At 33.3% G+C, this 19015-nt stretch overlaps 3 protein-coding genes across 3 annotated transcripts; 2 read left to right on the plus strand and 1 right to left on the minus strand.

The window, feature by feature from the left end:
• The first annotated feature begins 532 nt into the window (after positions 1 to 532).
• Positions 533 to 1753, plus strand: LOC113773996. Its single transcript, XM_027318578.1, has one exon. It carries the CDS (start codon positions 533 to 535, stop codon positions 1751 to 1753), a length of 1221 nt encoding a protein of 406 aa, XP_027174379.1.
• A 417-nt stretch (positions 1754 to 2170) lies between these two features.
• Positions 2171 to 3538, plus strand: LOC113773997 (ATP-dependent DNA helicase PIF1-like). Its single transcript, XM_027318579.1, has one exon. It carries the CDS (start codon positions 2171 to 2173, stop codon positions 3536 to 3538), a length of 1368 nt encoding a protein of 455 aa, XP_027174380.1.
• Positions 3539 to 10067: 6529 nt separating this feature from the next.
• Positions 10068 to 13767, minus strand: LOC113776523 (tubulin beta-5 chain). Its single transcript, XM_027321706.1, has 4 exons — positions 13658 to 13767; positions 12460 to 12858; positions 11918 to 12187; positions 10068 to 11029 (listed from the first exon to the last, which is right to left on the minus strand). Exons 2-4 carry the CDS (start codon positions 12851 to 12853, stop codon positions 10347 to 10349), a joined length of 1347 nt encoding a protein of 448 aa, XP_027177507.1. The 5' UTR covers positions 12854 to 12858; positions 13658 to 13767; the 3' UTR covers positions 10068 to 10346.
• Positions 13768 to 19015: the final 5248 nt, after the last annotated feature.

Genomic DNA, 19015 nt, shown 5'->3' on the forward strand with positions numbered 1-19015 from the left:
CAGAAAAACAAAAACTCAGATTCATTCAACAACCATCAGACCTGTTGAAAAGAAAAACTTGGTTTCTATCAATGAATGCAATGATATAGAACAGCTATTTTCTGCAGAACAAACAGGTATAACTCCAATTACAAATATTTATATTCTCTGGTTCTTATTTACTCTCATATACATGTGACCTCCTTCTTACATTTTTCTAATGTTAACAGCTGCCAAAAAGAAAAAAAGACAAAGACCAACTGTCTCATGCAGAGAATATTATGCTTACAAATTCCAAATGCGAGATGGAGATCAGTCAAACTTGCTGCATATCAGCCATTTATTCCAGCAATATTTTGTTGATAGCTATGTGAAATTAGAGACATCACGCCTTGAATTTCACAGAAACAAATAGAACAAATTGAGAACAGAGACTTATCAAGGATTGCTCGATATCATAGCAAAAGGGAACACAAATGCATCAGATGTGGGAAAACGCATCATCCTGCCTGCAAGTTTTATAGGAGGGTCAAGAGATATGCGACGACGATATATGGATGCTATGACCCTTGTACAACATTATGGAAAGCTAGATATCTTCCTTACAATGACCTGCAATCCATCTTGGCCTGAAATAAAGAACCATTTGCTTGACACAGATGAAGCTCAGAATCGGCCTGATTTGATAACACGGATATTTCGTGCAAAAATAGAGCAATTGAAAGAAGATCTTTTGAAGAAACATCTTTTTGGTCATGTTGCTGCTTACACTTATGTTATCGAATTCCAAAAAAGAGGTTTCCTGCATGCTCATTTTCTGATCATCTTAAAGGAACAATCAAAGATGTTCTCGCCAGAAGAATACGACAAAATTGTTTGTGCAGAGCTTCCTGATAGACACAAGGCACCATACTTATATTCTTTGGTTATAAAGCACATGCTTCATGGACCATGTGGATCAATGAATCCAAGTAATCCTTGTATGAAACATAATCACAAGTGCAGAAATAACTATCCGAAAGATTTTTCAGAGTACACAAAGCATGAAAAAAATTCATATCCTATATACAGAAGACGGGATGATGGCAGCAATATCTATATCAGAGAACATGAGTTAGATAATCGATGGATTGTCCCTTACAATCCATATCTTCTTGCAAAATATGACTGTCACATCAATGTTGAAATATATTCTGCCATCGAAGCTGTAAAGTACATCTACAAATATATATACAAGGGCCATGATAGGGTGATGTACCAGTTGACAGCTGAGCAAGCAAATCAAATCATTGATGAGATAAAAAATTTTCAATCCGCAAGATGGGTATGTGCACCTGAACCTATCTGGAGGATATATGCTTTTGATCTCAGTGTTATCAATCCATCGGTTATTTTGCTTCATTTACATCTTGAAAACTACCAATCAATGTACTTTGACGAGAATCGTCCATTGACAGATATAATTACAGACGACAGGCTTTCACGAACAATGCTAACAGAATTCTTTGCAATGAATCGGACAAATGAACATGCAGAAAGCCTGAATCTTCTGTACAAAGAGTTCCCTCAGCATTTTGTCTGGGATGCAGATGATAGAATATGGTACACTAGAAAGAAAGGACAGGTCATTGGGCGTGTTATAACAGCACATCCGATTGAAGGAGAGAGGTATTATCTCAGAATATTGCTCATGCATGTTCGAAAACCCACATCTTTTGATGACCTGAAAACAGTTAACGGTTATCTAGCTTCTTCATTTAAAGAAGCTGCATAATTGCGAGGATTCCTTCAAATAGACAACGGAGCCGAAGAGTGCTTTTCAGAAGCTGTTGTCTATGGAATGCCGCAATGTTTAAGGCAGCTATTTGCAGTCATCTTGGTCCATTGTTCACCAGCCGATCTACAACATCTTTGGTCAAGATTTCGACCATTCTTATCAGAAGACATTACAGCAGACTCTTCTCTATCAGAAAATGAAATTATCATGAAAGTCCTTGCTTTGATTGATCAATATTTACAGATAATGGGAAAAAGTATAAAGGATTATGGTTTCTCAGACTTTATTCCAGATTCTCGCTCTATCAGTCTTACAAAAGAAATACAAGCTGAAGCTGACATACCTGTCTCCAAAGAAGATTTAGCAGCAGTCTCTATGTTCAATCCTGGATAGCAATTTGCATTTGACAAAATAATGAAAAAAGTTAATACAAACACTCCAGCTGCATTCTTCATTGACGGTCCTGGTGGTACAGGAAAATCTTTTCTCTATAAAGCACTCCTTGCAACAATTAGATCAAAAGAAGACATTGCATTAGCAACTGCAACATCAGGAGCAGCTGCATCAATACTTTCAGGAGGTCGTACTGCTCATTCACGCTTCAAAATCCCTCTCCATCATGAAGCTAGCAGCACATGTAATCTTTCTAAACAAAGTGCAATGTCTCAGTTAATCAAGAGTGCAAAGCTCATAATATGGGATGAAACAGCAATGGCAAAAAAATATGCAATTGAGTCCCTTGACAGATTTCTTAGAGACTTGTTAAGTTGTGATCACATCTTTGGTGGTAAAATCATTGTTTTTGGTGGGGATTTTCGACAGACTCTTCCAGTAGTGAGGAAAGGGCAAAAGGAAGATTACATCTCTGCATCACTTATCAATTCATATGTCTGGCCACAACTTCAAAAGATACGGCTGACTGAGAACATGAGAGCATCTTTGGACCCATCATTTTCAAATCTTTTGCTAAACATTGGAGATGGAACACAGCCAACCATTGCAGATGACAAAATCCAGTTGCCTTCTCCTATGATCATTCCTTTTATTAATGATGAAGTATCATTAAACTCCCTCATCAACATTGTTTATCCATCACTGTCTAACTTTCTGCCCTGCAATTCTGCTATGATTAATAGAGTCATTCTCAGTACAACAAATGATATTGTCCATGAGGTCAACCAAATTTTGATCCAGAAATTCCCAGGAGAAGAAATCAAATACATCAGCTTCGATCAAACCATAGATCCAACCAAGCAAGCTGATCACGGTGACTTCTTAAATATTGTTCACCCTCCAGGATTACCCCCACATGAATTGATTTTGAAGCAAAATTGCCCAGTTATACTTCTAAGAAATCTCAATCCTGCACAAGGATTATGCAATGGAACACGTTTGATTTGTTTAAATTTCAACAAAAATGTTATTCATGCACAAATTTCAGTTGGAATTCATTCTGGCAAACAAGTTTTCATTCCTCGCATTCCATTGCATAGCTCTAATGATGAATCATATCCAATCCCTTTCAAACGCACTCAATTTCCAATCTCTCTCTGTTTTGCTATGACAATTAACAAAACACAGGGACAAACACTTGATTTTGTAGGATTATATTTGAAAGAACCAGTATTTTCACATGGTCAATTGTATGTTGCACTATCAAGAGCCAAAACAGCTGATAATGTTAAAATTCTACTTAGACCTGTTGCATCTGATTCTTTATCCCATAATTCTACACGCAATGTAGTTTATCAGGAAATCCTGGCAGCTGCAACTCATGATTAAGTACTTAGCTTGAATGTCTTTAATTACAAATACCTTTACTTCTTACTCTATATATTTACATATCTCTGTCACTAACAATATATTTTTCATATTTTATACTTTAGATATGGAAGATAGATGCACCACTGTGAGTACCTTGACAGACAAATCAAGCGAGTGGATCATAAAAGTCATCCTGATTGAAAAAACAAACATCTCCCAGGAAAAGATCATAACACATTCCAGCGTTTCGTGTTTGCCGATGAACAAGTAAATTCAACATTACAAATTTGTCGCATTAAAAAAGTTTCAAGTATAGAAATAAATATTTTCCATCCTCAAATTTATTTATCATCCCGTTTTCAACCAATTGATAACCATTTCCTCTACAGAATGAATCCATCCAGGGAATTACTTTCACTAGAGATGTAAATTATGCAGACAGCAAGCTTCATCTCTACCGTACTTACTACATTGGCAATGCTGCTATTTTAGCCATCACTGATGAAAGAAACCAAGCTGGTTCTGTGCCATGGCAACTAACCATAATGAAAACAACTTTCATCAAGCAAGCACAGAAACAAAATGAGCTGACCCTGCACAATCGATTCCCATTAACTTCCTTCTGGAATCTTGACAAATATAAAAACAATTATTCCATCAGATTTAGTAAGCCTATCTTTACTTTTATCATTTTTCTAATACAAGCATATATACCTTAACTTTATATTAATGCTAACACATTATATTTATTGAATGACCTTATCTCTGCAGATCTCCTTTGTGCTTTAATTCAAGGATTCCCAGAATCTATAATATCAACAGCAAGAGGACCACGCACAATTCGCAGATTCATTGGTATTAATCCTGAGTAAACCTTCGACTCACTATCTTACTAAACACTCTTCCATACAGTCTATCTTTTCATTCAGTCAAATATCCATATCATAAATTATCTTTTTTATACATTAACATCTATATATTTTTCAGATGCAGACCAATGATCTTCACCATGTGGGAACCATATATTTATATTGAAGGAGTTCAGCTCATGAACATTATTCACACATGCCCAATAGTTCTGCTTGTACGCCCAAAGATCACAACATACTATGGTTAGTATGCTACTTATCTTTAAAATCATAATTCAATTAACTCATGCAAACTAATATCTCTAATCAAATACTCTGTTCTGTCTTCTTTTTCTCTTTTCACAAATAACAATTGAAGGAATTGACATTGCTACTCGGCCCAATAGTACAATCATCCTTGACCCACTGTTACAAGAAACAGCTTCACTACAAACTTGGTATATATCTCTTTCTTTCCTATTCTCAATCACAAACACTTTCACATTAGCAAATAAATATAACAAAAATTTAAACAAATATTGTAGGTGTGATGAAAATAGAGCATATATTCAAAAGCTCATCAGCCAGAAACTCTATGAAAAAATCAATCAAAAAATCCTTGCTCCTCCACATACTCAAATAAGGCCAATCTCACAAATCATTGCCTCATCAGAACTGGTAACATACATTTTTCTTCTTACATGCTCTACCACAAGAAATTTACATAAATAATTTCTTTACATTGATCATCATTTCTAACTCTCTTCTTTCCAATAGATCAAAAACTTCTGGATCAAAGGAACTCCATCAATAGTTAACATCGACCAGAAGTTTTTTATTGCCAGCTGTGCTACATGTGGTAAATCAACTGGAGCAATGATGGATATCGAATTTGACTGCAACTTCTGTGAAACAAAAGACAAAGCCAAAACCAAAGTATCTATTTCAGTTCAATGAATTACATAATTCCTTTTTTACACTACTAATAGTATGCATCATCTAACTTTGATCTTATCACTTTTACAGAGCAAAGCTCCAGCTCAACATACATGATGACACTGGCTACCTAACTGCTGCTGTTGAAGAAAAATATGCTGAAACTCTGTTTGATATGACTGCTGCTGAAATCTATGACAGATATACCAAGGTATATATTACATTATTCTTATTTATAAATAAACCATTCAACATACTTCACTATTTTCATTACTTAATTTACATTTTTTTACAATAATGCAGCAACTCCCAATTCCTGTTGATGTAATCAATGAAAGAATTCAAAAACAAACATTGCTCTATGAGATAAGATCATATCTACCATCTCACAGACAATTTACACCCCTGTATTTCCTCACTGCTTTTCTCCCTGATCAATCATCAACCCATCCTCTTCTGGAGCACACAACTGACCAAAAAACACCAGAATCAGAAGCAGAAGAGTTAATTCACACAATAACCACATCTGAAGACCTCATCAGGCCAACTGACGAATCTGCACCTCCTGCCACTCCAAGCTCAATCTACAAAAATATTGCTTCAGCTGGATCTTCCACATCTCACACAACAGATATCCCTCATTCTCCCACTCCAATAGCAGCACCATCCGCCAAGCGAAGCTTAGACAAAGAATTTGACAAGGAATCTAAGCATCAGAAGCTCACATGAAATCCATTGTCTCAACATGACACACTTTTCAAAAAATCACCTGTAACCAGCTATGCATGTGTCTTCATACTTTTGATTCCCTGCCACTATCTATCACATTTTGTTGTCATCTGCTTATGTACAAAGTAAACATGAAAAAAGCAGGATGTATTTTTGTTTGGTTTCCTACGAAGCATATGTAAAACTACATCATTAATATGCCACGCTACTTATGTTAGCTTATTAACTCTCTTTGTTCCAATCCATCTGACACATCTCAACATAATTATATATTCACATGACAACAGTTTCATCAAAATACTAACAAAACAAAATAATAACTTCTTGTCTTTTTCCAATCCATTACTGTATATTCACATGTCCACCAAAGTAATACATAAAAAAATACGACAATAATACAAAAATTCACCCACTCATATCACATGTTATGCACCAACAACAACCACTATAAATACCATAAATATAAATAAATATAACTAAAATCAAACAACCCAGAAAACTCATGGCAATACCAACTTTCATAGATTGGACAATAGAAACAATAGAAGAAAATGACCACCTGATAGCTTGCCTGTTTTATCTTCATACTATTAATGGACAAACAACCCCAATATCCAATAACAGCTTTGCATATGAAATCAGCACCAACTTCATAAGAGCTATAGGTTCCAGATTTATTGAACCCCATCTTCAACATTGGTCATCACACTTTGATGCATCAAATTGGCTCACATCATTCATATCCGACTATCCACCACCAGAACTAATATCCAGTAAGTTTTCTCCTCTTATATTCACATATTATACATTTTACACTCTCTTCACTAAAATATAGCTTATTTATTTTCCACTGACCACCTATAAATTATGCATCTATCAAAATCTCAGCTTCATCGCCAAGCTCATTTCTCGTCGAATATAGACAAGCATACCCAGAAGGATTGGTAAACCAATAAACCTCATGCTTACATATCTTGATTTTCACGTACTTTATGCTATACCTCATCCTTTTCTTTCCAGAGAATTAATCCATCATTTTATCCACATTTGAGAAACTACTGGACAAACACAATGATTATACGAAATGGAAATCGCACATGGTTCATCAAACTCGATACCAGTTTTCAGCTATCTGGATGGAACAAATTCATACAAGACCACAACATATAGAATGGCTCCATTCTTCATTTTTTGCACATCGGATGTATGGTCTTTAGAGTTGCCATATATAATCCAAATAACTGTTTAGCTTGTCATGAATGGAACATCCTCCTCAATCATTCACAATCATCAATTGGATGCAGTAAGCAACTCTTTCTCTATAAAACAATCTTATCTCTCTATTATAAAATAAATTAACCCATTCCTTTTCTTGTAACCAAAGCGCTCTTCACAGAAGAAGAAAGACTAATGACCCACTTCTCATTTTATATAATGCTAAGAGCAGATGATCTCGAATCTCTGGTCAGTTTCATACAAATTACATTCCAATCAATATAATTCATACAATACATTCCTATTCTCCTTTCATAATACAACGACATTTTTTCCCCTTTTCTATCTCAGGTACTCGTCGGTGATATACCATCACATATACAAACAAATGACGCAGGAATGATCAATTGCTATTACGCTAAAACCCGATGGATCTTTCAACTAGAAGGAATAGAAATAACAGAAGGTTGGCCAACATTCGCGCAAAAACACTTCCTACATGAAGGAAGTGTCATCCTATTCACGCTCCTCAATGAAAACAATTATCATCTGCACCTCTTCAGCAGAAACTTTATTCAAGAATCATAATCAAACATCTCCACCGCAATAATACCACTTTGTATTAACATATAATATATGTTATTTATATGAAATAATTATAACTTTGATGCTATTTCTATGTATATAATTTTCCCTCCTTCTTTATATTTATTCACTTATTTATTAATTTTCCCCAAAATATATATAATACCAAAAATATTAAATATGAAAAAAATATAAATTCTTTTTATGTTTATTCGCTTATTAAATATCAAAAAAATATACAAGTCACTAAAAATCCTATGTACATCTAATACATACAAATGAATAAAAATTCTATATCCATCTAATCAATATATATCAATATATATATAAATCAATTATACTGTTTTATATCAATACAGATCAATCAAAATCATATATGATTAGCATACATAATGGGGCACCCCGCAAAACTCGCGGGGCACAATGCCTAGTATATATATATATATATATATATATATATATGAACAGGTTGGGCCTTAATTGGCCTTGAGCTTAGTGAGGTTGAAACTCCGTTCATATTTAATTCGGACCTATAATTGAGTTCCAAACTCTATCCGATCCTATTAAATATTGGACTCATCGGCCTTTTTTACTCAGGCTAACCCGACCTATTAACAGTCTTATATATCAATTACAATCACCAAACAAAAATTAAAAAAAAAATTGATTTTCTCTGTAAACTTGCATGAGGTACAGGTACATTATATCTTAACATATTTACGTTTCATAAGCTATAGGAAACAACATCAAAAAGACTTCTCAAACATCGAAACGGATTTCTTTTCAATTGCTTTCTATTGCCAAAAAATCGTTCAATTGGTTTCAAAGAAAGCTATCATAAAACATTGTAAGTTTAGGGGAAGGATGGATTGGATGATATAGGAGAAGCGAGCGTAAGTAAGGTGTTCAGGTTCAAAACTTTCCATTTACACTAATAAAAAAATAGGATAATATTAGAAACCTCCCTTGAGGTTTCTGTTAATGACACCTGCTCCCCTAAGGTTTTGAAAATATCACTTACTTCCTTAATTTTTGTTATTGTGTAACAAAATTTTCAAAAATCCTAAACTACCCTTTTGCTTATTTTGCTAAATAAAATAATCATCAACCACTTTGTTTACTCCAAGAAAAACCATCACCTAAAAAATAATCTCTAGTAGTACCACCACATCACAAAACTATGATCTATACAAATATAAATTTGAAAAATAACAAAGATATTTGTAAAGAAATGCATTACTACAAATTTAATTATATGTGAGTTTATTTGATATATGAATTATGTATCAAGTGAGGGTTAATATAGTCTTTTTGTAACTATTGGGGAGGTAAGTAATATTTTTAAAACTTCAAAGGTACTAAGTATAAGGAGAAAACTCAAGGGAGGTTTTTGATTATCCCTAAAAAAATTTAAAAAAAAAATTATAAGATCCTTCTATTGTTACAAAAGTTCGCATTTTGCCTGTTCATTCTCATCTAGAATAGTACAATCATTTCCTATTCTTATTTTTTATTCTCCCAATTAAATGCAATTTACATTCCATGGACAAGAATCAGTTAGGTGGCCACAAGAATTGAGATTAAAATTCTTCTTATTGTTAGGTTCAAAGTTTGAATCCTATGTTTAGAGTTGGGGATAAGGATTATCTCAAAAAAAGAGTTGGGGATAAGATGATTGTGGGGGATGGAAAGAAAAAAAAGATTGCTTTAGTTGAAACCACCACATGTGACACATACTAATATAATTTTTCATAAAAAATGCAGGCCATCCAAATACAAACCTTTTTTTTTTTCTTTCCTTTCTTGGCTAGTGGTATATATGGACTGTTTATCTTCTTTCTAATTTTATAAAAAAAATGTATGGGTTGTCCATTTTATTCTGGCTGTTTCCATTCTGCTTCCCGTTTGTATGAACAATTAGTTAGAAGAATGACCAGCAAAGCGGGGACCATGATAAAGAATAATCTTGAAATTTCGATTAAGTGAAAATTTATTAGTTCCAAAAATTCCCTTTGATTTTGCATTTGATACGTTGAGGGTAAAGTAAATGAATTGACATATAATGAAGTGTTTTCACTATTAGCATTACTCGTATTTCAAGAAATGGAAGCGGAAGCCCTAAAATAATTAAGCCCATTGGAGTATTTGGGTTGAAAATATCGTTTAAAGAATAGGCGAGATTGTATACCTTACCCGGTTTCTAAATATAAAAATTTAATTACAAAAAAAAACCATTTAACAGCATTAGAAGAAGCTACAAATACTTGACAAAATATGGAGTAGGTGAAGGACAACAGAACAATACAAAACAAAATACTCCTCACCATAAGCACCATCTCTCAGACTCTCTTACCTTATACCAGTTACCTCTCTCTCAGAAAGTAGGCAGATCAAAAACCAGGAAATTTTTGACCTTCCCAAAATAGCATTTAACCCAAAGCAAAAAAAAGGAGAAAAAAATATGACAGTCCATACTGAATTATATATCATTATATGAAGTAATAGGTATCCTCTCACATATGATCAACGCCCTCCTCTTCCTCATCTTCCTCGTACTCACCGTCTTCATCTGCAGTGGCATCCTGGTACTGCTGGTATTCGGAAACAAGGTCATTCATGTTGCTCTCGGCCTCTGTGAACTCCATTTCATCCATTCCTTCCCCAGTATACCAGTGCAAGAAAGCCTTTCTCCTGAACATGGCAGTGAACTGCTCGCTCACTCTCCTGAACATTTCCTGGATCGATGTTGAGTTGCCAATGAAGGTTGATGCCATCGTGAGTCCTCTAGGTGGGATGTCACAGACACTTGATTTCACATTGTTGGGGATCCACTCGACAAAGTAGGAAGAGTTCTTGTTCTGGACATTGATCATTTGCTCATCAACTTCCTTGGTGCTCATCTTGCCTCTGAACATGGCTGATGCAGTCAGGTAGCGTCCATGACGCGGGTCAGCAGCACACATCATGTTCTTTGCATCCCACATTTGTTGGGTCAGTTCTGGAACTGTAAGAGCACGATATTGCTGAGAACCACGAGAGGTCAGAGGAGCAAAGCCAACCATGAAAAAGTGTAAGCGGGGGAAGGGAATAAGGTTGACAGCAAGCTTCCTGAGATCAGAATTGAGTTGGCCAGGGAATCGGAGACAGCAAGTCACCCCACTCATGGTTGCAGAAATCAAGTGATTCAAATCACCAACTGAAAGAACAAAATAAGAGGCATAATGATAAGATAAATCAGACAAAACAAAAACAAAATGTAGATGAAAAACATTGTGGGACAACAAACAAAAAGCTGCTAATCAAGTTCATGGCTGCCCAACTCATGATCAATTAAATTAGATTTAATGCAATTAGACCGTTGAAGGATCACCATCTTCTTCAAAATAATATCCTACTACCAGGGTCACAAAAGTGGCTTCAATTTGTGATGCAAGAGAACTAGCTGAAACAGTCAAGTAATAAGAACATAATTTAAGTCATTCCCATGTATAACCACATTTTACATAAGCAGGTATCATAAGATCACTTCTTAACAAACACACACAAATATGCCAGATGGCAACAAATCCCAAGTCATTAAGTCTACATAGATTGTAACTATGAGAAACTACTAAAAGCTAAAAAGCAGTGGCAAAAAATTGATCTTCATGTGGTCCCTTAATTGCAAATTATCTATTCTATGTGGTCAACCAGCAGCACCCACTTGACCAGAGGTAACATGAAAGTAGATTATCAATACACGGATGGAAATGAATATCTATCTAAAGAACATGTGACTCCAAGAATCAATAAGATCTATACACATGTAACAGCAACAATGCACATGCAGCATTATTATCAGGTCATCAATACCTATAGAAACACATGACAACTAGATCTGAAAATGGCACAACGGCAATGATAACAGTGACATATTTCTCGTACTTCAAATATCAGATACCATAAAGATGTTATCCAGAAATTTCTGATATTAAGCATGCAATAAAATCATGACCCATTTCTAATGATACCAACAAATAAAGCTTAAAAAAATGAAGTGACAAAACAAAAATCAATTAAAAGAAATAATTCAGAAGACACTCACAGCTGGGAGTGGTCAGTTTAAGAGTCCTGAAGCAGATATCGTACAAAGCTTCATTATCAAGAACCATGCACTCATCTGCATTCTCAACAAGCTGATGCACTGAAAGAGTGGCATTATATGGCTCCACCACTGTATCAGAAACCTTTGGGGATGGGAAAACAGAGAATGTAAGCATCATTCTGTCAGGGTACTCCTCCCTGATCTTTGAAATCAATAAGGTACCCATGCCAGAACCTGTTCCTCCACCAAGTGAGTGGCACACTTGAAAACCTGCCAAAGGCAACACAGTGAGCCACACATTAAAACTGAGCTTTAGCAAGAACTCATAGATTAGCATTAATCTGCCAGACATTCTAATTATGTTCTAAATATCTTCAATATATGCAGCATTGGCTAAAATAGAACCAAATTACTCACCAAAATACTATCTAGGCAGCCAATTAAATAATTTACAATTAACAGCACATTATCAGTAGCTAACAGTTCATCTACTAAAGCATTACAGAACTTAAATTAAGGGTATCAAATCTGTATATTTTTACCTTGAAGGCAATCGCAGTTCTCAGCCTCCTTCCTCACAACATCAAGAACGGAGTCAATAAGTTCAGCACCCTCAGTATAATGCCCTTTGGCCCAGTTGTTTCCAGCACCAGACTGACCGAAAACAAAGTTATCAGGCCTGAAGATCTGGCCATATGGACCGGTGCGGACACTGTCCATAGTGCCGGGCTCCAGATCCATAAGAACAGCACGAGGTACAAACCTCCCACAAGATGCCTCATTGTAGTACACATTAACACGCTCCAATTGCAAATCTGAGGTTCCAACATATCGTCCAGTTGGATCTATCCCATGCTCATCACACACTACTTCCCAGAACTTTGATCCAATTTGGTTGCCACATTGTCCTCCTTGAACGTGAAGGATTTCTCTCATCTTTCCTGAAATTCAGAACAACATTGGCCAACAAGTTAACATCAATTAAGAACCATACACACTTGAGAATAGCGCATTACAAAGAATTTCATCTTTTTTTTTGCTTTATGAATAATTAAGTGATTTTCCTTTTTATAATGGAAAACCGTTCTTAACGAGCATAACCAATACAGCAACATCATAATGCTAGATATACTTATTGCTGTTTCACCAAAAAATTAAAGAAATCAGTAAAGATCAAAATCACTATACATAACAAAATAAAATGAAATCACTCAGATCCGCAAAAAATTTATAAGATCACAAAATTAAAAGCATATTTTAGCAATTTGACACCAAATCAAGGTATTCAGAGATAGATCTACAAAGTCCCCAACCACAAAACCTCGAAAAAAAAACATTCATATTCTTATAATTGTGACAAAAATCGACAGTGAAACAACAGCGAGAACAGATCTACATCATAAAATCTATTTCAATAAATAAAAAATAATATAAAATTCACCGGCATTTCCACAAATTTTGATTTAAATTGCTCTGAAATGAAAAAACCAGATCTGTATAAAGAAAATTTCGATCAAAACAATCAAAAAGGGGTAAAACACCCCACGATCTGCTAACATTTCCACAAATTCCATAAATGCAGAGCAAAATAATCTCACACGGATCACCTATACACTAAAAGACGCCGAATTAAGCGAATAAAACATTTGAGAAAATGCGGCACAAGAAATCGAGGAAATGCGATTTAAATTGAACGGAGAAATATATCAATGTCAGAAATTTAACAATTAAACTACTAACCTTGAGTTTGATTAAGAGAATTCCGAGAATATGTTCTGAAAATTCGATCGAGAGAGCAAAAATCGCCACTCGAACGAGAGAGAGAGAGAGAGAGAGAGAGATGATGGGGGTGTGAGAGTGAGGAAAAATATGAACCCTACTCGATGATTATATATAAAGCGGACGAGAGATCAACGGCTGATATTGCTTCCCTCCTATTTCTTGTGGGCCAACAGATGCCGTTGGATCAAGACAATCAACGGTTGGGATTGGGTAATTAGTACTAATCACTGAGATTTTGAAATTTTTTAAATCCGAGAAATGAGTCGTTTGACGGAATTGCCCTTTGGTTGAATTACTAGAATATCCGTTGACAGTTGTAAAGTTTGAATTCGTGCACTTGTCTCGTATTTTGGAAACCGATTCAAATTTTTTGGGTAATTTCTTTTTTCTTTTACTGTTCTGATCAAGTCTTGTCTGGCTATAATGTATCTTGGAGCCTGTCGTTTTTACATTTTACACCTGGGTAAATGTTAACGTTCAAAAAACTCCAAAATCGAGCCGTTCAGACCAGATTAGACATGTACTATTATTTATTTATTACTAGCAAATCTTATCCAATACATTTGCGGTACTTTTTATTAGTAGCATTTTTTTGGAACTTGTTTGGATTGTAAATTTTTCGAAAAAAATCACTTCACACATCTCTTAATCATCTATTTACTTCGGATACATTATACCGTTATAGTATATCTTTCTTTAAAAAATATAAAAGCTTGCAAACCAAATAGGGCTTTTAGGTGGCTGGTATGTTTCTCATTCTTTCTTCAAAATGCATCTAGGGAGTTTTTTTTTTAACTCATCGATAGGGAATAATTAAGATTCAACCAAATATAGTACAAGTTCAATTAGTTTTATTTTGGTAGGAAAAACAATAAAAACTTATGAGAAGAAGGGCAATGATGAGACTAAAAAATTAGTTAAATGAGAATCAAACTCTTGTAATAGATGTCAATGAAATATGAAAAAAGAAAGTCCCTAACAAATTTTAGTAGATTTTTTGAATGTCAAATATATGTTCTTCTTCATTTTTTTCTTAAGCCCTTCTTCATTATTATGTCTATACATTGCATATATTTTCCTTCCAAATAATTTTGGGAGACTCAGATATATATTTCGGACATTAATATTTTTTCCAAGAAAAAAAGAAAACTCATGCCTTTGAATAAACTATGCTTGAATATCTTTAAATTATTTTTTGCGCTTGAATTTTTCACACTATATTCTCTTTTATTGTTTAAAAATAAATTTTTGCAGGTTAGTTGAGCAAAATTTCACATTTTCCGTGAAAATTTCTTTTATACATTTCTCTACCATTTTACCTCACATACATAACATCTTCAAAAGCGTAATAGTAATCTTTTTTTAAAAAATTCCAAAAAATGCAATCCAAACAACCGCTAATATACTTTAACCCCTATAAATTTTTAAATCAGCTCATTAAACCAAAATACTAGCAAAATATGTCCCCAAACCCAGGCAGATTACTAATAAAATGTTGGATTTTTTTTTTTTTTTTGCTTTTACTTACCCAATCATTTTTTTATGTTCCCTGTTCTTTTTCTTGTTTATTTGTTTCTCATTTTTTTACTACGTTTTTCCTTCTGTTAACCCTCTCCCTCCCATAAACTCTTAAATCATCAAGAACTTCTTGTTCTTATTACCCCTCCCCCTTTTTCTTCCCCCTGTTTTGCCTCTTTAGAAAAAAGAGAAAGAAGACCAAATACTTTGGCAACATTCATGTTACACCTCCATGATTGATCGTATGTCCACAATTCTAGCCACAGGTATAGGTCTAAACACACACATGTATGTTTCTAAAAAATCACCTACTGTCAAATTGAATTTTTCATCTATTCGAGCAGAAGAGACAAAAAATTGCAGAAATGGATGTATTTAGTAAAGTATAGGATAGGTATACGGGACACTATATATATGTATATGATGGGCATTTTTGTTTAAAACTATGATTAAAAGTTCAGCACAAAATACTAGTTAAGCAAAATTATGTATATAAATTGTACGTTATTATGAATATATGTGAAAGTTACATACCTAAAATTTTTATAACTTTCAAATGTTTTACTCTACACCAAATTTACCTCTTATCCTTGCGTGAGAAATTGAATTCATTACTACTCATCAGCTTATTATTTTATAGGAAAAATGGTTCAATACGTCCATCACATTTTGTAAAATGATGTTTTTTATCCCTCACTTTTAAAAATATAATTTTACATCCCTTACAAATTCACATTGGTCAAATTTGATCCCTACCTAGATTTCTAACTAGTTTTTTGCCGAAATTCATCATGTGCCTTGCATGTGATCATTTTTTAGGGGCAAAATTGTCAAGTCAAACTTTATATAATCCGATCTATAGTTCCTTATATTTCACAAAATTAATTGTTTCATCCCCATATTTCACAAAATACATTTTTTCATCCCTCACATTTCATATAATGAATTTTTTCATCCCTCATTAATCATATGTACGAATAGTTTTTTTAAAAAAAAATCCATCTATATATCTATTTGATTTCACCTGAATAGTACGAATAGCATAGAATATATCTCTATTTGATTTCACCTAAACAAACTAATTGTAGTTATACACATGCTATTCAATAGATATATACATGGGTTTAAATCTAACAATTTTGTTTTAAAACCTATATATATTTATTTGATTTCACCATGTGAATCTATTCAATATTTGTAAACTTTTCTCTTTTGGTAATAATTTATTTATTGAGTTGTGTAATATGACCATCTAATTAATCGGTCCTAACCTGAATTCTATAGTCATGCTAACAAATTGCACTTTAAATCTGAAATTTCTACTTGCCACCTTTAAGACAACAGTTGAATTTCTTGCTTTGTAATTGTTTTAAAATTTGAAAGTGTCAATCACTTATTTCTTTTTGCCATACTTTTCCTTTCTTTATTTTTTGTCCAAATTTAATTCAATATAAACATTTAATAATGTTTAAGATTAAATGTCTTCTTTGTTTTCCATTTTCGAGTAAAAGAAAATGAACATGAATGAAAAACTAACAAATTTTTTTAAACCCCCTGTATATATCTATTTAATTTTATCTGAACAGGATGTTTAGACGAAATCAAATAGAGATATATTACATGCTATTCATATTATTTAGGTGAAATTAAATAGATATATACATGAGTTTAAAAAAAGTTATTCATACATATGATTAATGAGGGATGAAAAAATTATTTCGTAAAATGTGAGGGATAAAAAAATTCATTTTGTGAAATGTGAAGGACGAAACAATTCATTTTGTGAAATATGAGGGACTATGGATCAGATTATGTAAATTTTAATTTGACAATTTTGCGCTTAAAAAATGATCATCTGTAAGGCATGTGGTGAATTCCGATAAAAAACTAGTTGAAAACCTAGGTAGGGATCAAATTTGACCAATGTGAATTTGTAAGAAATGTAAAAGTACATTTTCAAAAGTGAGGGACGAAAAAGTTATTTTACAAAATATGAGGGATGTTTTGGACGATTTTTTCTATTTTATATGTATAAATTTATACGAATTATGATATATGTCATTACTATTTATTTTCAACTTGAGAGGAATGTTATTATCCTTACTCAAATTCTAAAACGTTTCCAAATATTGATGTATAATAATACATAAAGTATCTATTACATGTTTTATATGATTAATTAGAACGTACAAGTATTTTTAAAGTATTTTTAAATTTTAAAAAAAATACAAACTTTTTTTTTGAATTCTACATACAAAGTCGTATTAAACAAACAAAATATTAGTATATACTAATTAAAGGAAAGAATATTATGAAGGTAAAGAAATGTGAGCCAAATGTGAAAGGACAAAGAAAAGAAATAAAACGTTGGAAGAGGCAAAATGCAACGCTACCAAAAGTTCAAAAGAGTTTAGTGTGATCAACCCTAGTTTATGGAGGCATAACTACTTATCCGTCCAACTGCTGTACTATTGGGTCAATTACGTAACATAGTGAAGGAAAAGCAACATGTGCACACAAAAAATAAGTAATATGTAATTTTTTCTTTAACCTCGTATATGTACATTTCAACGAGTGTTGCACATGTATTTATAATTGATGTACATGCGCTTCAATGCACGTCTCCACATTTGATTCGACAAATGAATTGGATTGAAGAATTGGTTAGGCATCAAATTCAAGGATGGTGGTTGCATATTTTGCAAGTTTCCATATTAAAGTCAAGTCAAGATGCTTTTTGTGTGTGTGTGTGTGTTTTTTTTTTAAGTTGCTTTGTGTTTACGTTATTAATGAACTGAAATTTGAAAAACAGAAAAAAATAAAGAATTGAGATTCAACTAACCAACCATTGCACTAGATTGGGTGTTTAAACTTCTAATGCCTAGTGCATTACACAAGAAGTATAGTGTGTTTTGTTTTTTGTTTTTAAGAAATTTGAAAAGTGTAATAGTGCACTTATCTAATCTGGTGATTCACTCTCAACTCTCGTATAAGTCTCTTTAGATTGCCCCTCTCCTATAAAGTAGGAGTAGGTTAAATAATTACCATTGTACATAAAAAAAAAAGAGAAATTCAACTAATTAAAGACTCCTCCTCTTCCATAAAATTGGAGTAGGCTAGATAATTGCCGTTGCAAATAAAAAAAAAATTCAACTAATCAGTATACGCAAGACTTGCATAATTTCTGTTTAGCTTTCAAGAAGAAGTATGCCATGTACTAATGCTTAGGAGATTGGTAGTTTAATTAACTACTCACTCAAATATATCTTTAAAAAAAAAAAGATAAGAAGTATGGTATTTTTAGCTAGAATTAAATATTTCCAATTTCATAATTAGTAACTTAATCTAATTTTGATCTTTTGGTTTTGTATTAGTATTTCTACAAAGGCAATGACATTTTTCGTATAGTGTGACGCCCTTTGCAAAACATTTTCCAAACATCAATCTTTTTTATTATCCAAAAAAGCATCAATATTCTTTTATGTTTATTGCGCGCGCGTGTGTGTGTGAACAAACCTTAAATTCCTTCTGCTTTTGCCTTTGCATTAAAGTATGGAATAAATTTAATGTCCTTAATATTGGTCTCCATTTGGAGTTTACTACCCACCTATAAATCACTTTTTGAACGTGATGCCTAACAAGTCATACCCGAAATCTCAAACTTAACAGTGTGTTTTGATTGTAAGTTATTTGAGATATTTTTACTGTAGCACTTTTTCTGATGTGATGTATGTGAGATAAAAAGGTGTATTGGAAATTGTAATTGTGATGTAAGCAAATATATTTGGGCAAATAACT

The sequence above is a fragment of the Coffea eugenioides genome, chromosome 6, assembly GCF_003713205.1.
Source record: "Coffea eugenioides isolate CCC68of chromosome 6, Ceug_1.0, whole genome shotgun sequence".
Classification (NCBI taxonomy): Eukaryota; Viridiplantae; Streptophyta; class Magnoliopsida; order Gentianales; family Rubiaceae; genus Coffea; species Coffea eugenioides.